The 21,440-nt window shown below is 49.1% G+C and overlaps 1 protein-coding gene across 2 annotated transcripts in view; it reads left to right on the top strand.

Moving 5' to 3' along the window:
* The window catches only part of ACAN (aggrecan), a 46,865-nt gene that overhangs the window by 11,214 nt on the left and 14,211 nt on the right, over positions 1-21,440 (top strand). For both annotated transcript variants that reach the window (XM_032122603.1, XM_032122602.1), the window contains exons 2-12: positions 10,466-10,542; positions 11,066-11,437; positions 12,096-12,270; positions 12,799-12,926; positions 13,522-13,815; positions 15,547-16,086; positions 16,578-16,752; positions 17,144-17,271; positions 17,391-17,684; positions 17,848-18,039; positions 18,160-21,351. In XM_032122603.1, coding sequence (XP_031978494.1) covers positions 10,473-10,542; positions 11,066-11,437; positions 12,096-12,270; positions 12,799-12,926; positions 13,522-13,815; positions 15,547-16,086; positions 16,578-16,752; positions 17,144-17,271; positions 17,391-17,684; positions 17,848-18,039; positions 18,160-21,351 — 5,560 coding nt within the window. In that variant the 5' untranslated portion in view covers positions 10,466-10,472. The remainder of the gene's footprint in view (positions 1-10,465; positions 10,543-11,065; positions 11,438-12,095; positions 12,271-12,798; positions 12,927-13,521; positions 13,816-15,546; positions 16,087-16,577; positions 16,753-17,143; positions 17,272-17,390; positions 17,685-17,847; positions 18,040-18,159; positions 21,352-21,440) is intronic.

The raw sequence follows: 21,440 nt of genomic DNA, 5'->3' as shown, positions 1-21,440 counted from the left end.
ATAGAGGGAAAACATGAAAGAAGAGATTATCTGGTGAGTTTTCAACAGGGCTTTAAGCCATCCACACACTTACAGGAAAGCCCCTGGTTTGTACAGCCAGACAGCAGCCCTGGGCACTGCCCCTGCTCAGCACCTGCCAGTTGCTTGGCTCTGTCCCTGGAAGGGGCCAAGAGGGAGGGCTTTGTCCATGGTCCACAAAATCATTCACCACTGCTAAAGCTGTCAAGAGGGGGACAAAGTGGTCTGGGAGAGCTGGTCAAGGAGGAAATGAGAGGAGACAGTGAACCATTCTCCTGCTGTCATGCAGGAGGCAGTTTCGGGGGTGCAATGCCCAGCCATTGATTAAGTTTTCCTAGAACCAGAGATGGGAGTGAAAAGCTGCTTCTCTTCCTTAATCCTTCCTGTACCATTCAACCTCCTAGAGAAGTACAAGCTGGCATGGCTGTTTTGTGCTCAATTTAGTTGTCAGAAGTTTGCTGGCAGAGGAAATGGAGAAGTAGGAGAGTCTTGTTCAATACAGCCAAAGCAGCAAAACCCTCATTTATAGTCCGAATGTGAAGCTTGTGGTCCCTTTGTACTGTGTGCCCTCTCCATAAGCTGGAAGGCAAAGCGAGCCCAGTGCCTTCAGAACTGAGGGTGATCATGTCATTCCCAGACAAGAGACGGCTTTGGTGAAAACCCACCCAAATACTCTGGTAAAGACCCTTCTTCTGACACCAGAGTGTGTGAGATCCTTCAGCAGCAGTAGCAAAACCCACACTTGCATTGTGGTTGGGGGTTCACGTTGCTGCCAGAGGAATTATCTGAAGTCCCAGAGAGTAGCAGCTGAGAGGAAAAGCTCTTTTTATTCTAGGACTTCCTCTGCTTGCCTTGCACAAAGAATGTCTGTGAACACTTGATATGCATGTGTCTTTCTAAGGAGTCACAAATATTTTGAGGATCTGGATACGTGAGAAAACAGTAATCCCTTGCTTCTCCAATGAAAATGCCAGTGATCTGCTCAGTAAGAAAAGATTGTTCTCCATCTTCTGGAGTTATGAAGAAAAAAAATATGCCAAGAAATTGGTAGATTTCAAAACTTGCAGATTATTTATGGCAAATAGTAACAGTCTCTTGGACCACTGGCACTACCTCCTGAACAGCATGTGGCAGGATGGCTCCACTCTTTCAGCCAGTGACCAGAAAACCTCAGGCCCTCTGCCATGCCATTTGTCCTTTTGTCTTCCAGGTCATCCCGAAGGGAGGATCAGTTTGAGATTCCACCTTCCTAGCAAAACTAAACTGTTCATGTCTTGAATTTATGAGACAGGAAATCTACTTGTGAGGAAAGCTGGGGCTGAAACAGCCTCATTTAAGGAAATCTAAGCACACTGTTTACACAATGTCTGGAATTAATGCAGAGAAAACTTTCAGGTGCCAACTTTGGAAAGAGAAAATGGGGAGCAAAAAGAGGCAGATACTGAGACTGTGATGAAGCTGGAAGCTCTTCCTCCAAGCTGGATGAAAGGTTGCTTTTACTGCTACTAAGCACCAGCAGCATGCTGTACTCTCTATGGCAAGGCCCAGATAGGGTATGATTGCTCACCCAGCTCTTTTGTGTCCAAGATGTGACACTATAAGGAGGTTTAATATCACCAGCTGTGTGCATTCCCAGCAGGGACAGCCTCACCAAAGATCGTGGTGGAGTCTGATGTGTGGAGCACATCAGTAGAAAGTGTCCTTAGCAAGAGGTTTCTGCAGTTTTGTATCTTGTGAGAGGTGCCCATTCCCATGAAGGGACATTATTGCAATGGGGCCACGTGGTCACAGCACACCGTTAGTGTGACCCACGGTGTGGTCATTACAGAGACCCTACAGCCACGCACATGTGGCTCTCACCTTGAGTCTCCTGAGGTTGTTGCCATTGCAAGCTAGCGTGATGTCTTCTGCCTATCTGGAAGGATCATTGTGAAGCTGGCAGGAAACAGCTTTGCAATGTCTCTTCCAGTGCCACTCAGTGCCCTGTTAGGTGAACTTCCTCATGGCATTTCTTGGGAGCACATATGTTGCATTCAAGGTGATGTTGGGTAGCAGAGCATTGACAGTTATCTGATCTGGGCAGTAATGAGCAGAGTCTGTGAAGATTTATGTCTCCATGCCTACAGATTCTGTAATAAAACATGGTTTCAAACACTTTATTGCTTTCTGGAAAGCCATCCTTCTGAAGGGCTGAGCTGGCTCGGACCAGAAGGGTTGTCCATGAATTCTTTAAGGTCTCTTCCAACCCAAGCCATTCCATGGTTCTTTGGAATCTTCTGCCAGCGTAGAAGCGCTGCAGAGATTTGCTGTTCTGCAGTCACATTCACACCTCGTTCTGCAGCCAGAGAGGGATGATTTCTTATTGTTAAGGCTACACCTTTGCATAAATGAGGCTTCAGCCTTCTCCTGAAACAAGTGAGAAGTCAAATTCTGCACAAGGGAAAATCTCCAGTGCAGCCTGTTCATCATCCACATGCTCCAGCAGAGCAATAGGACATCCTGTGGTGGGGACAAGTGGATGCTGCCACTCAGATGAGCTTTATCTGTCCTACACAAGCTCTCTCAGAGGGTTTTCTAGCTCCCTCAATCTTTTCTTCCTCCTCCTCCCTACTGGGCTTTAGTAGCTCAGATCCTAGGTGCACAGAAACAACAGCTTTTGTGGTTTTCATGGGGTTTATACTGAGCCAGTGCATTTGGATGGAAAAAGTTGTCAGTTGAAGGACTTGCTACTGACTTCCTTGGATCATGGCCCAAGCTGCCATCTTCACACCTCACATCCAAGGAGGTTCTGGTTTCTCTTCTTTTGTGTTGTGCTGGTTTTGCTTCTTGTGTCTTTCGGGGGAGTTTCACTTAAGGCTGACAGCAGCTCCAGATAAAAAGCGTACAGGATATAAGGAGACTTTATGAAGTGCATAAACACCCACCAATCCCTAAAAATTAGATGTCTAACAGTGCTCCAGGCTCCCCTGCTTGCTGACAGAAAAGGCTGAACCCCTCTTTAAAGGATCTCAGCTGAGACATCTATTTTACAAGGAGATTAACTGCTCTTTAGAAGTTTCTGTTCCTCCTCTTGGGCTGGAGAGGGTTTTGAGTGTGAGCTTCTACCAGACTCAAAGGCTCATTGTTCCCTTGAATTCAGAGGCTCCAGTGCCTGTTTGAGCGTAGCTCTGGCTTTCCATATCAAGCAGACGCTTGGAGCCATGGCAGCCCAGGGCTTGGTGCTGATCCCACACCTTGCCTGAAAGGCTCCAGCTGTCATCTGCTTGCCATAGTGGGTATTTTGCCACTTCTCTATCCTTGAAGGATAGAAGAATTACCGTGGTGGGTGTTGCTAGTGGCAGACAATTCTGGTTTTCCTGCAAGAGGGCTAGTTTTGGAACAGCTGGTGGTTTGGGCTTCTGCTGTCCTGGAGCCTGTGAGTTTAACTTGTTGCTGAAATCAGTGGAGATATAATGAAAAACCAATGGAAATCAGGGAAAGATGAGAGCTGCTCTGTGGCAGATATCAGAAAAGAGATAAATGCTTGGGAGACTTTTGTGTTCAGTCGGAGTTTTGTTCCAGACCATCTGTCTGAGCTTGGATCACTAACTGAACCTAGCACAGGATTGTTTAGTTTTGCTAAGATTTCCTCTGGCACCCTGCTCTTTGAAAGCATGAGCAGCATGCAACCTTGAGCATTTTGGCTTTTCCTGTAGTGTGTGTACACTAAAATCAGATAAACAGTCAGACTATAACAGACTGCAACTGTTTTATTGGAAGAGAAGTCATAAAGACATTGAAAAGGATAGAGCATAGCACCATCTTTGGGTCTCTGTGCCGGAGGAGAGAGAGGAGTTCTGGAGCTCATGTCATGGCTAAAGGCACCCTGGTACCATCACCAGGGTGCATCAACAGAGCTGTCTGACCATGGCCATACCTGCAGTGGCAATGGGTGCTTGAGGACAGGAGCCAGCTGAGGCTTGAGGTGAAACCTCCCATTATCCCTAATCTTCAATAAATGCTCTGTTTTGTGCCTTATGCACTAAAAGTGCCTCAGTGCCACCAGTTTGCCATCCCCTGCAGCAATCCAGGCAGCCAGTGCTGCAGGGCTGCCAGGACCACATCCCTCGATGACAAAATATCTGAGCAGTTGCTGCCATGTGTCTTTCTGATTGGGGGAAAACAAAAAGAGGTTATTGTTGCAGGGATGGTTTCAGAAACGAAGCACCCAAGCATCCAAGCTGCTCTGCACATAAAGGTCTTACTCACAGAATGGTTAGGAAGCCAGACAGAATGGAATATTTCTCCTATTTTCTTTGCAGCTGAAAAAACATGAAAAATCACAGGAGCGCATTTACTGCCATATTTCTGTTCCAAAGTTTGCCTTATTTAAAAAGAGAAGAAGAAGAAGAAATAAAACCGGTTTTTCCCACCTCCCTCACTCCCTCCCCTCCCCCCTCCTCCCTTCCCTCCCATTTCCTGGACCTGGCTGAGGTTTTTAACTGAAAAACCCTGAGTCCAGCAGAGAGGCTGGGAACACACAGAGGGACAATAAAGTGTTTGTTTGTAGAGATCACAGGGGAACAGTCTGTAGTTTTACAGAGGAGAGGAGAAACCACCGTTTCACCGAAGCCTACAAGGGCATAGGATGTGCTCTCCTGATGTCCCTGCTGGGTCATGGGGTCTCCTCAGACCTCATCAAACCCCTGGTCCCAAGTGCTGGTGCCTGAAAATAATAATGCTGAGAAAAGGCTGGATGGAGGTGACCACACATCCTAGAGAAACTCAGGTCCGTTCCCTGGTGGGGAATAAACTGGGGATGGAAAACCAGTTGAAGAAAGAGAATCCAAGGCTAAATAAACAGAGCTGCTTGCTCAGGAGCCTCTTTATATTCATAATTTTAGAGGAAATATTGTCTTTGGACATGCGCTTATGTCCAGGCATATCTTCGAGGTAATGAGTGACATTTTATTAGCTGCCAGAAGGAAAATGCAAGTGCGCTAAAGGCTTTCCAAAACTGAGAGAGAAGAAAGCTTGAAATGATCCGTCTGCCCCTACTAAAAAAAAAAAAAAGGAAAAGGGGGCAACTATTGCAACAAGGGCAATTGACATGGTCTGGAGCAAGCAAAGGCCACAGGAGGAAAAACTGCAAATGGGACTCAATTAAAATAGACTAGAACAGAAAATGCTTTGCAGCAAGCAAACGTCTTCAGCTGTGCTGCAAACAAGCCATCTGGCTGTTTTCCACTGTACAGTCTGACTGTGTAGGTACTTTGTTGAGCTTCCACTCCAGTGACTTTTCCTTTTCTTGCTCTCTCCACATTCTCCAGCCCTTTGAAAAGCTGGGGATGTGGTTGGAAGAGCAAGGGATTAAACCTGTCTGCACATAGGTACACGCTTCCCTCCACACACACTTAGATTCTCAAATAAACATATTTATATGCAGCCAGTTGAGGACACTGCACACAACCTGATGCAGAAGCACGGTCTTAGGAGTAAAATAGAGTGGCAATAAACTTCAGTGACAGGGACAGTTGTTCTCCAGGGTGGGGAGCTCCTGAGCCTACCAGCAGTTCCCAACCCTGTCCTTTTCCGAAAGGCAGGAGTTTTTTCCTGAATTCTTCCTGGCCCAGGCTGAATTGGAGAGGACCTTGTTGCTGTCTTGGGCACTGGTTAGAGATGGTAGGATGGCCAGAATTTTTGTGGCAGTTTGGTTGGATTCTTGTTCCTCCAGACTGCTCTGTACCCCACACAGGGACAGTCATCCTGATGCAGAGGCACAGCCGTGACCTTGTGTAACTTGCCCTGCCTCCTTCTCTCTTCTCACCACAAAATCTGCCTGCTCCAGCTGCTCTCCCAGAAAGTGCAAATGGAGTTTCTCAGGAAAGCAGTCTGCAGGGATAGGAGGTGTTTTTGTAGCATGGACCTGGCAGAAAGCATAGTGTGACCATTGCTGCCTGTCTGGAGGGCTTTGTGCTGCAAGAATTATCCCCTTGCAGTGCTCCCTGCTAGAGCCTGGACAAACCTCTCTTTTCAGCTCCACCAAAGTGTGTGAGGAACAACTTCTCCTCAGGGTGACTTCTTCTGCCAGAAGAGAGGGACTCTGGAACTGAATTCGAGTTTGCCAGCAGTGATCTGGTAGTTCCTGTGCATTCAGGAGCTCACCTTTTTCCAGCAGCCAGAATACCACTATGATTTTCAAAGCAGTCAAAGGAGGTTATGTGCAGAGGCCTGTGTTATTTATGACACACATGGTAGGGGCACTGACTGTATTCCCAGTGCATTTCCAAGGTCCAGCTCTCTCCGTAGCCATTCAGCTACAGCTGGAGGCCAGTCACTAAGATCCTGAGCAGGGGATGCTCCTGCCACTGCTTAGCCTGCTCCAGACTGTACTGTGCCTTTACTCAGTTGTGCAGCTCAGTCACTCACCCCTGAGCACTTTTCCTCTGTGCCAGACCCCATCTCAGCATGCATGCATTGATGCTCCCACACGCTGAACTGCACCTTCCTGCTCCTTGGGCACAGCCCACTCAGTCTGAACCTACTCCTCTGTAAGAGACAGCATCCAGCTTGAGCTAGTCACCCTCCTCTGCCCCGACAGTCTTTTTAGGTGTTGCTTTAGAATGACAGGACCAACCTCCGCAGTTCCCTTGTCCAGACAGACCAGGTCTCCATCATCCATGCAATCTGCTCACACAGACCTCCCTCTTTACTCACTTGCTTCCAGAACTGCTTCTTCAAGCAGCTGTTTACTCATTAGCATGTGCCTGGACATCCCAGTAGAGACAGCACAGAGTAGAAGTATTGCAGCATGGAACCACTGCTGTAACACCGGGACATTAATCAAAGGCATTCCCAGCACAGTGAATCCCAACCAGAGCTCCGTGCAGACTCAGGGTTGGATCTCTTTGGCATGCTTCAGGGGAATGAAAAATGAAGATCAACATTGCAAACAGCACCCTGAGGAGTAGGTTGGGTTTCTTACTGGCAGGGACTCAACACTTTCGCAGAATACACCCAAAACATCGTTATTCTGATTTGTTAACCACTGCTTACAAGGAAAATCCATTTCCTCTGGGCTTCTGTGGGATAAGAAGAGGTTGGGTTTTTTCCTCCATAGCTAAACCAAACTGAAAAGATACTGCTGGTCCCGGCTGTTGTCATATGAGGCTGTTTTTCTTGTGGAAGATCAGCATAAAGCTTGAATAAGACTAAGAGTGCATGGGCTTGTCTTGACTTTGGAACAAAGGAGATTTCTTCCATTCAGAGCATTCTGTTCTTTGATGTCTGCCTGATGGACAGATGAACCTGTTCTCCTCCTGTCCACTGCCAATGTACACAGAAATATCAACTCAGAACAATACCAGTTTGCTGTAGCCACAGACTCTATAAGTCTTTTCAGCCAGCCAACTCCTGTTATAGTTAAACATCTCTGCCTCCATGCTCTAGGGTGTTTCTATCCTTTAGTAGGCAATCCAGGTCTAAAGCTGCCTGCCTCTCTTGGCTGAGTTAATCTCATGACACTCAGGGCTATTCAGCTTACTTGAATTCTGGCAAAATACAAGTTGATGAAAGGCACCTCATCTAAGCAACCTGGAGAAGTAAGAGCTTTTATTTAATGCTACTACTAGTGGTTAGGAGAGTGTCCTCTACCCAGATCCCTTCTGCCCTGCAGGACCCACCCTGACAGAAACTGCATCACTTCGTTTGGTACCAGTTTCAGTGATCCATCTCCCACTGTGCAGAACGTGGACTTTGTTTCCCATTTGAGTTTACTCAGCATATGTCTCACAGTTATTAGTTCTGGTCATGAATTTCTGCTAAATTAAAGAGCCCTTTAACACCAGCAGCCACTGCTTGAAACAGTATTTCAGCACAGTTGTCAGCTTCTCAGCTTTTCTTTTTTTATTTGTTACAATAATTAGGCTCAAACTTCCTACTTTCTAGTCTTCCCCCATAAAGCATTCTGTCCAGCCCTCAGATCCTTGTTAGTGTGTTTCTTCACCACCTTTTTCTGATCTCTTCATGACAGCCCAGAGATGTGCAAAGTATTCCCACCATTCACCTCTAATGCACAGAGAGGAATTCCTGTTTGGTTTAACGTTGGATAACAGCAGTTGCTCTCCTGAGTGACTTCTTTCTAGGACTCAACATCCCATTGTCAGGCATGCATCTCTTGTACAATTTTATATTTGATTCTATTAAAATACAGTCTATTTGGAGACCCATTGGGACTAATACTGACCCCAATGGATGCCCATTCGAAATATTTCCCTCAAGGTCCCTCAGGTGGATCCCATTAGAGACCCACCAGCCTGGCTTCTGCTGAGCCATTTTAATGGATGCACTACTGACATTACACATCTTCATATCGTGGAACCTTATCAAAATCTAATTACATCGTGTTGCTGCCATGCAGGCAGCTTTATCAAACAAGCTTAGAATCATGCAAAATAATAAAAGGTTGGAAGCACCTGTTTTATACATAAGTGCCTTAACTAAGATTATTATTACATCTATTCTTCAGTGCTTAATGAACTGAACTCTGTATCAGATTTTCCATTACTTCGCCTGGAGTTTATGTCAATCAAACTAGCACGTATTTCTGAGGCTCATCATTGTGTACCTTGGCTGACTGTGGACACAGTGCTTCAGCATTTGGGACCTGCCCCAGCGCTCCAGCACAGATTATGAACGAACATCAGTGGGCCAGCAGCTCACTCAGCCAGCTCTTGAAGGACTCCTGGGTACGGCTGCTTGGCCAAGCTGATTTCAGGCTGTTTGTCAGTAGCAGATGGTGTTTCCAATTCCCCTTGCTTTACTGAGGAGCAGAAGGCACTTCATTGCCCCCCCACAGCCCACCCTGTGGGCATGGCCCCCTCCCACTGACCCAGTGCTGACTGCCAGACTCTTTCACCTCCTCTGCAGAGGGGCAGTCAGCTCCGAACTGCCCGTCCCTGGAGGGAAATGATGAAGTCAGCTGTCATCTGCAGAAGAGGCTTGTAATACATTGTTTGTGCAGACATCACCCCTCACCAGAGAGACACCCAAACACATGTACAGCTCCAAGAGTTCTCCCTGAAGTTAGCGCTTACCTGAAATTTTATTCCCATGCACGGCAGAAAATGGGATATCTCCATTTGATCTTGTTCAGCCCTACAAACTGAAGTCTCCACAAGTCTCTGCCAATGTGTTCCATCCCTGTTCTCTCCTATTTTCTGCCAATAGAGCTGTCTCTATTCACTAAAGATAAGGGTTTGTGGTGTGTCAGGTTCCAATGAATGAGTGCATGATGGTCAGTTTTTTCATAAGTGAAAGGTTAATGCTGAACTGTAGAGGATGGGGTTTATTTTTGGCCTTTTCTTGTGCCAGTGAAGATATGTAATGGAATTTTCTACAAGGCCAATAGGCACGTACCCAGAGTGTTACCTGTCAGATGAAGTCAGCTGGAATCTTTCTAGATCACAGGAGTGCAACAGCCAATATTCAAAGGAAACACCAGTGATTCAGTAGGTGTGGTCCTTCCTTCTGAGTCAGGGTTGAAACCTGATGCCAGACTGTGCTTGGCTGCCGGAGGACCTGGCTTTTATTTGAAATATTGAAACCAACTTGAGTCTTTGTGGCGATTTAACATGACATGATATTGTACTGGAGGGTAATCCAGTTAGGATTAAATTAGCTGGCCTCCCGATATTGCTTCTGTCACTTAATGTCAGCAGGATGATCCTTTCTCTTCCTGAAGCCTTCAGAAGAAGCAGGTTGCTCTGACTAATTGAGGGATCCCAAGAAGATATTTTTAGGGTGGATTTAAGATGCCCAGGATTGTATCCTGTGGATTTCTTGTATCAGTTCTGGATCCGTTTGCACCTTAAGGATATGCTGGCTCTCAGTGCAAGAGTGTTGGACCAAAGAATTGAAATGTTTGACTTTTCCACCATGCAGAGGGCAAACTTCCCTTCAGAGCATTTTAAGGGATAGAAAATGCTTCCAACCATCTGGCCTGAGAGCCAGTTCTGGTTTGATTTGGGATGCCCAGTGAGGGAGAGCTCCTGTTCTGAGGCAAAGGCTTAGTGGATATGATGGTCCCTCTTGAGTAAATAAGTAATAGGTGTGTGAAGACCTGTTGTAAAATTGTCTTTCTGCTCCATAGGTAAGACTGAATCGCAAGAGAAAGAGTGGGAAAGCAATATAATAAGGGATGCATAATAACACTTCAGACTGTTGTCCATAGCAGAGCATCTTTATTTATTTATTTTATTTATTTATTTCTCTCATGGACTTGCTTCCTGAAGCAAGTGGCACTTTGAGACAGAATCCTTCCCCAGGGATGGGCTTTCCCTTCTGGTGTGAGGAGTGTAGGAGGCTTTAGGGGCAACTGAAAGCATTGCGCTGCCCCGCAGCAGCATCCACAGCACTCAGCTCCCTGTGAACATACACAAATCCTTTCTCCCTGTGTTGTTTCTTGCAGGTAAATTATGACCACTTTACTATTAGTGTTTGTGTGTTTGCAAGTCATCACTGCAGCCGACTCTGTGGAGCTCTCAGGTACGTGTCTAGGCCATGGGAAAGCAGGACTGAGCCATGTCCTGCACTCTGGTCCCACCCCCAAGGACAGGCAGCCCCCAGACACAAATGTACCCAAGATCTCTGCTGTGCACACACAAGACTCTTCTGTTTGGAGAGCCACAGCCTCTCACTGCTCTGGTGTTTGGGAAGCCAGGGAGATAGCTGCAGGCAAAGGCAGATTTGTGGGGAAAGGAAGAGAATTTCAGCATTTCCCTTTTGAAACATTATCAGGCATGATCTCACGTGGGCAGCAGCCATGCTGCAGCAGAGCCCTTTGTTCCCTTCATGCCCATATCCAGCACTGGTCCAAATCTCCAAAGCAGCCATGGTGCAGTGGTCATTGCCACAACTTCCCTTTCTAGACTAGACCAAAAAGCTCATGTCTGAATATGTGGGTACAGGTTTGCACAGCAGATATAGGCCCTGGATCATATGGAAACAGGGGATGTTTTGTACTACATGTGTTATTGATGTAACCATTGCTCTGTTTGGGAACTGGCAGACAGTAGTGATGGCCTGGAAGTCAAGATACCTGAGCAGTCTCCCCTGCGTGTTACCCTGGGAAGCTCCCTGAACATCCCGTGTTACTTCAACATCCCAGAAGAGCAGGACACCAGTGTCATGCTGACCCCGCGGATCAAATGGAGCAAGCTCTCCAACGGCACCGAAGTTGTCCTGCTGGTGGCCACCGGTGGGAAAATCCGGCTCAACAGCGAGTACAGGGAGGCGATCTCCTTGCCCAACTACCCCGCCATCCCCACCGATGCCACGCTGGAGATCAAGGCGCTGAGATCCAACCACACGGGCATTTATCGCTGTGAAGTCATGTACGGGATTGAGGACAGACAAGACACAATAGAGGTCCTAGTGAAAGGTGGGATCCTGCCCTTGCTCTTTTCTCTCAGTGTGTTGCTGCTTGGCCTGGGTGGAAGGGAGGAAGAGGTACATGGGTAGAGGAGGCACTGCTCTCATAGGAATAATGACCCTTTCTCTCAGGTCACAGATAAGGTGATGGGTGGGTGAGCAGAAGCCACGGGCCAAGCATTTATTTTAGCAGGCTAGGACCAGACTAAACAAACCAGTAAAATGACTCATGGCAGAATATGGCAAGAAAATGACTCTTGTGGTAGAAGGTGAGTTACAGAAACAGCAAGATGACATCTTTGGCAGGAGTTGGTACTGGATACACTGCGCTATTACTCAAGCGGGTAAAGCTGGAACGGAGCCTTTATCAGACCTTTAATTTCTCCCAAACATTTTAGGAGATGGGATGCCCTCATCTGGAGAATTGGGCTGTTCTAGAAAAACTTCCATTGCCATATTGCAAAGCCTCTCCTAGTAATAGGTGGATAAGATAACGAAAGTTTTGTACAATCCTTCTCTTTTATGTGGTTTTTGCTTTCTGTATAAGACAGGGAGACAGCTTCCACTGCAGGACTGTGCAGGATGAGGTTTATTTTTGCCTTTTTCTTGTGCCTTCTCTGGAAGGTGAGGGGCTGGTGATTGTGAGTGATGGCCATCATCTTTTCCAGGCATCGTATTCCACTACAGAGCAATCTCCACAAGGTACACCCTGAGCTTCGAGAAGGCAAAGCAGGCCTGTGTCCAGAACAGCGCTGTCATCGCTACCCCCGAGCAGCTGCAGGCTGCCTACGAGGATGGGTACGAGCAGTGTGATGCTGGCTGGCTGGCTGATCAGACTGTCAGGTGAGAAGCCATGCAGGGAAGGGAAAGCCACAGCAGGGTCATTAGGGAAGGACTTCTGTAATGAAGCCACCAACTGAAAATGGTTGTTAATAGCAGCTGCTGTAACTGCTGGTGTGCAGAGGGAGGTAGTGGATTGCAAGCTATTCTCTGCCAGAGGGGAGTCTCTAGTGGGAAAGCAGAGTGACCACTGCCCTCCTCAGCTGGTGGTGACAACTGAGTGGACAATGGCTTAATTCTTATCTTCCATCTTCCCTGAACAAAACTAGTGCTGTGCCAAGATGCACAAATGTGGCTCAACCAGACCAAGCTGTGCATACCCCACTGGGGAGGCTCCTTGTCTTGATGTCTTTGGTCAGTGCTCCAAGGACGATCAGAGTGAGGGCAGGATGGCAGATCATCCTTCCCCTTCCCCATAACCCAGGAAAAGCCATAAATAACCACACTGGGCAGTGCCCTGCAGCTCCCTCCCAGCCTCCTGTGGCTGCCAGGGTCCTGCCCCTTACTCCTTATCCACCATCTCTCCTTCAGGTACCCCATCCACTGGCCCCGGGAGCGCTGCTATGGTGACAAGGACGAATTTCCAGGAGTGAGGACCTACGGTGTCCGTGAGCCAGATGAAACCTATGATGTTTACTGCTATGCAGAGCAAATGCAAGGTGATTTGTGGCTTTTGTTGCCACTAGACACAGAAGCAGCCAGAGCCCTGATCATGCCTAGACTGAACAACTGCAAATACAGAGGCAATGGGCCTAGGGAAAAGACAGGTCAAAGCTGGAAAAGCACATACCCCGGCCAGGCCAGATGTTCTCTACAGTCTCTTTATTAGACCTTGGACAATTTTAATGTCAAATGACTAATGCAGTTCAGAGGGTGGAGTCCGTCTAACCTCCACCAGAGTCCACACCATCCTGCCTGGTCAGCCATTTGAGTGTGTGACATTCAGAGGTGCCAATCACTCATACTTATGACAGGGATCCATTGATGTTCAGCAGAACAGAACTGCAATTGTCCTTTATCTCCCTCTTGCCCTGTGGCCCCAGCTCGTGTGGTGCGTTTTGCTCCACCCTGCATTTGGTCTGTAAGAATCACTTCATTCTGGTTTACAAAGTCACCAACATGGAGTGGCATTTCACCTCTAAGACACGGGATTCTTCATCTTATCCAAACTCTCAGGAGTGGGAAGGGGATAGAAAGGGAATCGTGATTAAATTCTACAGGTAATTCCTGTGCTAATGGACGGTGTGATTGCAGGCAAAGTCTTCTATGCCACTGCCCCGGAGAAGTTCACCTTCCAAGAAGCTTTCGAGAAATGCCGCAGCTTGGGAGCACGCTTGGCCACCACGGGAGAGCTGTACCTGGCCTGGAAGGACGGCATGGACATGTGCAGCGCGGGCTGGCTGGCCGACCGCAGCGTCCGCTACCCCATCTCCAGAGCACGGCCCAACTGCGGGGGCAACCTGGTGGGTGTGAGGACGGTGTACCTGTACATCAACCAGACGGGGTACCCGCACCCTGACTCCCGCTACGACGCCATCTGCTACAGCGGTGAGTGCTCGGGGCTGCGGGACTAAGCAGCGCCTCTGCACACCAGCCAGCAGGAGCTCCCTGGCCTGAGACAACCTCTTGCTTCTTTGTTGTTGGGGTTTTTTAAAAAAAGAAATAGAGAGGGAGAAAGCAGGTTTGGCAAAGGACAAAATCGTCTGCTTGTGTTCAGATAGAAAGCAGATCCAGAAAGGCTGCTTGACCTGTGCATAGAGGGCTCTGTGGAGGTGGGTGTAACACAGCCTGCTTCTCTCCAATCCTCCCACACCCTCCTGCTTTTATAGCTCTCCTGGAGACACAAGGCAGAGTTCAGGTGCTTCATATACAAGACTTTGAATGCTGGAGAACGAAGCAAAGGAGAAAGAGGGCAGGTCTGACCCTGAAAATGTGTGTAGTGATGAGATGTGATGTGGTACAGATGCGTGACTGAGTTTCCATGCTGGGATAAATCTGAGACTGACACAGTCTCTGGGAATCGTGGATCAAAACTGCACCTAGGAAGTGAAGAGCATCCCAGATACTCCCTCTTTCTTCTAAGTGCACACTTCTTCCTGCAGCAAGAGGGGAAAACACAGTAATATGTGGTCTATTCGGGGCAACTAGCCAGAGGCCAACAATTCAAATAGGATTGCCATGGTTAAAAAAATAACAATATTTTAAAATATGTGTTGAAACCCTTCTGAACAGATCTGTTGTGCCCAGATCCATGTCCCAGACCCCTGGAGGTACCTAGTTATGAGGCCAAGTTAAGGACTGGTCCACCAAGCCACAGCCTTCTGGTTATCTCAGGGTTCGCATCTGAAACTGCTGCATGTTGTCAGTCCTTGTCTGAGCATCTTTATAGAAATCTCTGAATCCCTTGAGATCTGAAAGGTACTGGCTAAAATGAACTAGCAGTAAAATGGAGTTGTACATAGAGCAGGGAAAGCAGTATCAGAGGAAAACCCAGGCATTGCCTCATAGTTTTCCCCTCCCCAGCCAAGACCTGCCTTGCTACATATCCAAGATGAGATCCATCCCTCTGTTACCTGCCCTCACAGTTCTGTTTCATGCTGCTCTGTAAACCACTGTCCTTGTTGTCAGCTCAATGCCATGTTAAGCACGTTCTCCTAGACCCAAGGGATGTGACTTGAGCAGGAAAGTGACTTGGGAGGGGAAAGGTGGGAGCTGTTTGAATGTATTTGGTACAGCAAGTGGCCTTGGCTGTCCTGGCAATGGGGTTAGGATGCTTACATGGGATGAGCTCTTAAGTCGTCACGTGGGCAGAGCAGAAGGAGATCACGATCCTGGTGAGGCTTCACGCACTGGGTGTGAGGATCTAGTTGTCTTTCTCCCACGGCTCAGACAGAGCTGCTGTGGAGGTTATCCAAGCTCCCCGACCTCCCTCCGTCCACCTTAACTTCCTTGCAGCAGGCACTAGAGGTCAGTACAGACTTGGATATGGGCAAGGTGATCCCGGCAAGGAGAACTGGCAGGCTAGCGGGGAGTGTCCCCGCTGATGAACCAGATTTGGAGAATGAGGTGGCTCTGTGCTTCTTGACCATGCCCTGCGTGCTGAGGCGTTGTAGAGAGCCACAGTGGAGGAAGGAAAACCATTTCTTTTACCAAACTCTCATGATTTTCCTAATCCCCTCAGAGCCAGTAGATACCCAGCTGCTTCTCAGAAGCAGCGCCAGCACAGTTCACCTCATCAGACTGACCTTGTCCTCTCTGCTGCTCTGTGTCCTGATGCAGGGGATGACATTGAGAGCCTGGTCCCAGGGCAGTTCATCGACGAGATAGGGAGCGAGCTGGGCAGCGCTTTCACTGTCCAGACTGTCACCCAGACCGAGGTGGAGCTGCCTCTGTCACGCAATGCCACGGAGGAGGAGGCCCGCGGCAGCATTGCCACCCTGGAGCCCATTGAGATCACCCCCACCGCCACCAGGCTGTATGAGGGCTTCACTGCCCTGCCCGATCTCTTCACCACCGCTGTCACAGTAGAGACAGCTGCCACAGAGAAGGAAAATGTGACCAGGGAGGATGTCACAGCGGTCTGGACTGTCCCTGAAGAGGCCACCACCATAGACTTAGGCACTGCCATCACCACTGTAGCCTTAGGCACTGCTGGTACCACCGAAACAGCAGAGGTGAGCTCAGTGGAAGAGTTCCTGGGGGTGACTGCCACACCAGGACTGGAGTCTGCCTCGGCATTCACAGTGGAAGATCAACTTGTGCGAGTGACAGCTGCCCCCGGTGCTGGTCACCTCCCCGAGCAGCCCATCTCCCCCACAGGTAAGTCACCAGGTCTCTGAGAAGCCTGAAGGTCAGCTCATTCTAGAGGTAACCATTCAGCTGAAAACAGCCTGGGTTTCTGCCATCCCAGAGGGCATCCAGGTCCCTAGAGGTGCACAGGCCTGTTTGGGGTCAGGGACAGGCTGAGCGCCTCCACCACAGTAGGGCAGGAGGGGAGACAAGGCTGTGGGCCACCCCATAATGTGATGACCAGGACTTGGGCTGCAGTGGTCACACTCTGCTCTCCCATATGCAGCTGACTCCAGGAAAGGGGAAAGTCAAGGCAGGAAGACCTAGAGGAGGGCTAGATAGATACCTAGAACATCACCCTCAGTGGCAGCAGAACTCCATGAATGAGGCATCTCCACCACAGAAACTTTAAGAGGGCCTGGCTCTCACACTGGTTTTTGGAAGACCCTTTCTGGTCATGCATCTTAGTGCAGGGGGGTCCTGTACCTGCTGTCTCACCACTCAATCTTCTCTTCCCCCAGGTGTGGTGTTTCACTACCGTGCAGCCACCAGCAGATACGCCTTCTCCTTCGTCCAAGCCCAGAAGGCCTGCCTGGAGAACAGTGCCGTGATTGCCACCCCCCAGCAGCTCCAGGCTGCCTACGAGGCTGGCTTCGACCAGTGTGATGCTGGCTGGCTGCGGGACCAGACAGTCAGGTAAAGTCACACTGACTTGGGGAAAACACCCCTCAAAATGACTATTCAGCCGTGACATTGAGGCTTTATTCTGGTCTATCCTGCTCCTCTCCTCATCAGCATCTAAAGCTTTCCTGACCCAAGATTGTCTCCAGTCCATGATACTCAGTGGCCACTAGACATGTTCTTGTCCACTTCTTTTCCTCATTTCCTCACCTGTGTATACATCTTGCACCAGTGAGCCCTCCTGGTGTGTAGGAAGAGTAGCAGGAAATTTGTATTTATTGCCTCGGGCTCTGAGCACCTCAAACAGTGAGGCGTTCGTGTCCTGCTCCCAAGCACATTGACGTTCTTCAGTCCTGGATACATAAGATTGACCTCGGGTTACCTCCTCTTTTCCTTTTTTTGGTAGGTATCCCATTGTGAATCCCCGAAATAACTGCGTGGGAGACAAAGAGAACACTCCAGGCGTGCGTTCATACGGCATGCGCCCAGCTTCGGAGACCTACGACGTGTACTGCTACATCGACAGGCTCAAGGGTACATCCTCACCTTCCCTTAAGCACTGCTGTAGAGCAAAAATGTGCTCCACACCTCCACCTCTGTCTGTAGATGGCTGGGATGCAGGGATTCACCCATTTTTCTCTCCCATCCCTCAGGCGATGTGTTCTTCGCAACTCAGCCAGAGCAGTTCACCTTCCAAGAAGCCCAGCAGTACTGTGAGAGGCAGAACGCCACGCTGGCCTCCGTTGGGCAGCTCCACGCCGCCTGGAAGCAGGGCCTGGACAGGTGTTACGCGGGCTGGTTGGCCGACGGCAGCCTGCGCTACCCCATCGTGAGCCCCCGCCCCGCCTGTGGCGGGGACGCGCCGGGCGTCAGGACCCTGTACCAGCACCACAACCAGACGGGCTTCCCCGACCCGCTGTCCCGGCACCACGCCTTCTGCTTCAGAGGTACCCTCCCAGCCCCTGCAGGGTGCATAGACCTGTCTCCTCAGGGAAAGGGATTTCAAAAGGGAGGCAGGGCATGTTGGGGTGCTGGTTTGGGTGAGGCGCTTCGCCGGTATCTTGGATTGTGAATTTTTGGGAAGTACCTGCAATGCCTTTTTTGTTCCAGCTGTGCCTCCCGTGGAGGAGGAGGGAGTCACCCCATTCTTTGAAGATGTGCTGGCAACACAAGTGATCCCTGGAGTGGAGGGGGTGCCCTCTGGGGAGGAGGTGACCGTGGAGATGGAGTCTGCCACTCAACCTGAGAATCAGACAGCCTGGGGAACAGAGGTCTTCCCAACCGATGTGTCACTGCTCTCAGGTGGGCTCAGAGCTTCCTTGTAGCCTCTGTCATACAGGGCTGGTGACATGGGGTTGGGACACTTCCAAAACATAAATAATTTTTGCAACTCCTTCTCTTTGTTTGCTCTTTCTTTTCCAGTGAGTCCATCTGCTTTTCCTCCAGCTACCATAGTACCAGAGGAAACAAGTACCAATGGTTCCATCAGTGAAGTGTCAGGGGAGGTGATTGAATCTGGAGAGCATCAAGTCAGTGGTGAATCTTCAGCATCCGGGTGGGTACCTGCAGTCCCAGATACAAGCGGAGAACCAACTTCTGGCGTTTTTGAACTTAGCGGAGAGCACTCGGGGATTGGAGAGAGCGGATTACCATCAGTAGACCTGCATGCCAGTGGCTTCCCACCTGAAGAGAGTGGGCTGCCCTCAGGAGACCTGAGTGGTGTGCCTTCGGGCGTTGTTGATATCAGTGGCCTGCCTTCTGCAGAGGAGGAGATATCGGTGTCTATTTCAAGGATACCAGAAATTAGTGGGATGCCATCTGAAGTGGAAAGCAGCGGGCTGCCTTTTGGAGTGAGTGGAGAAATCTCTGGCACTGAGCTAGTCAGTGGCGTGTCATCTGGAGAGGAAAGTGGGCTCGCCTCTGGTTTTCCTACCATCTCTCTTGTGGATACCACATTAGTGGAAGTTGTAACAGCAGTGCCAGAACGGCGAGAGGAGGGAAAAGGGTCCATCGGAGTCAGCGGTGAAGGAGATCTGTCAGGGCTCCCATCCTCTGAATGGGACAGCAGTGGTGGAATCCAAGGCTTACCCTCAGGAGCTGAGCCCAGCGGGGAGCCCTCTGGGGTACCCGAGCTCAGCGGGCTGCCCTCGGGAGGGTCTGAGCTGAGCGAGTTGCCCTCAGGACTGGATGCCAGTGGAGAACCATCTGGAACACATGAGACCAGTGGCCTGGTGGACCTAAGTGGCCTTCCCTCTGGTACTGATGGAAGCAGCGAAGCCTCTGGCATTACCTTTGTAGATGCCACTCTGCAGGAAGTGACAACAACCCCGCCAATTATAGGAGCCGAAGCAAAAGAGACTTTGGAAACAAGTGGATTGCCTTCAGGAGGTGAAGATGCGTCAGGCACGGTATCTGGGAGCTTAGACATCAGTGGTGAGCCTTCTGGGCAGGTAGACTTTGGTGGGAGTGTTTCTGGAGTGCTGGAGATGAGCGGATATCCGAGTGGAGTGACGGACAGCAGCGGAGACATCTCTGGAGTTGATGTCACCAGTGGTCTGCTGTCTGGAGAGGAAAGTGGACTCACCTCTGGTTTTCCCACTGTCTCTCTTGTGGATACCACTTTGGTGGAAGTTGTAACACAGACATCAGTGGCGCAAGAAGTGGGAGAAGGACCGTCTGGGATGATAGAAATCAGTGGATTTACTTCTGGAGACAGAGGACTCTCTGGAGAGGGGTCTGGAGCTGTGGAGTTTAGTGGGTTTCCTTCAGGGGCAGGAGACTTGAGTGGAGAGCCATCTGGAGTCCCATACATCAGTGGAGACTTTTCTGGAGCCACAGATCTAAGTGGACAGTCTTCAGCAGTGACTGATATTAGTGGGGAGGCCTCAGGGCTCCCAGGAGTCACTTTAGTCACTTCTGATTTAGTAGAAGTGGTGACAAGACCAACAGTGTCACAGGAACTGGGTGGGGAAACTGCCACATTTCCCTACAGTTTGGGGCCAAGCGGTGAAGCCTCTGCGTCTGGCGAACTAAGTGGGGAAACATCTGCTCTGCCAGAAGGTGCTCTAGAAACATCAACAGCTTATGAAATCAGTGGGGAAACATCTGCATTTCCTGAAACTGGTGTAGAAACATCCACGATTCATGAAATCAGTGGGGAGACATCTGCATTTCCCGAATTTAACACAGAAACATCAACAATTCAAGAAATCAGTGGGGAAACCTCTGCATTTCCTGAAATTGTCACAGAAACATCCACAAGTCAGGAAGCCAGAGGTGAAACATCTGGCTATCCTGAAATTATCATAGAAGCATCCACAGGTCAAGAAGTAAGTGGGGAAACCTCTGCGTTTCCTGAAAGCAGCACTGAAACATCCACAATACAAGAAATCAGTGGGGAAACATCTGCATTTCCTGAAATTAGAATAGAAACCTCCACAAGTCAAGACATCAGTGGGGAAGCGTCTGCTTTTCCTGAAATTAGAATAGAAACTTTCACAAGCCAAGAGGCCAGGGGTGAAATATCTGGGTATCCTGAAATCAGCATAGAAACTTCGACGGTCCACGAAACCAGTGGAGAAACATCTGCCTTTCCTGAAATCAGCATAGAAACTTCCACAGTGCATGAAATTAGTGGAGAAAGTTCTGCCTTTCCTGAAATTAGAATAGAAACATACACAAATCAAGAAGCCAGGGGTGAAACATCTGCCTACCCAGAAATTAGCATAGAAACTTCAACAGTCCATGAAACCAGTGGGGAAACTTCTGCCTTTCCTGAAATCAGCATAGAAACTTCGACGGTCCATGAAATCAGTGGGGAAATGTCCTCCTTTCCTGAAATTAGCATAGAAACTTCAACAGTCCATGAAACCAGTGGTGAAATACCTGTATTTCCTGAAATTAGAATAGAAACCTCCACAGGTGAAGAAGTTCGAGGCGAAACATCTGCATTTCCTGAGATTAGCATAGAAACATCTACAGTCCATGACATCAGTGGGGAGACATCTGCATTCCCTGAGTTTGGCATAGAGACACCAACAAGTCAAGAAGCCAGGGGTGAAACATCTGCCTATCCTGAAATTTTCATAGAAACATCCACAGTTCAAGAAGTCAGTGGGGAAACTTCTGCGTTTCCTGAAATCAGCATAGGAACACCCACAAGTCAAGAAGCCCGAGGTGAAACATTTCCTGAGATCAGCATAGAAGCATCCACAGTCCCTGAAACCAGTGGGGAAGCATCTACAATGCCTGCTGCTAACATTAAAACAGCTGCCACATCTTTGGCCAGTGGGGAGCCCTTTGGTACTCCTGAGGAGAAGGAGGTTCCTGACGCAACATCTGGAGCTGTGACACACTCGATCACAGGCTTTTCAGGGGAAGCCTCTGTCCCAGACATTGTAATTGGTACCAGGACTCCAGATGTTGAACCAGCACAGGGACTCAGGAACCTTGAAGAGGCTCAGCTTGAAATAGAGCCTTCCCCTCCTGCGGTGTCAGGACAAGAGACAGAGACAGCTGTTGCTCCAGACAATCCTCATCTGCTGGCCACCACCACTGCTGCCCTGCCTCAAGTCTCACAAGAAGCAATTGACGCATTAGGACCCACTACAGAAGGTAACATATGTCTCATATGGAAGGGAAAGCTTTGTGGAAGGGAAGGAGGGGACATAGCTGTCACCTTTTTTGGTTTTTATACAGCAGAG

Source organism: Corvus moneduloides, chromosome 13, assembly GCF_009650955.1.
Source record: "Corvus moneduloides isolate bCorMon1 chromosome 13, bCorMon1.pri, whole genome shotgun sequence".
Classification (NCBI taxonomy): Eukaryota; Metazoa; Chordata; class Aves; order Passeriformes; family Corvidae; genus Corvus; species Corvus moneduloides.
This window is presented reverse-complemented; position numbering and strand designations above follow the sequence as displayed.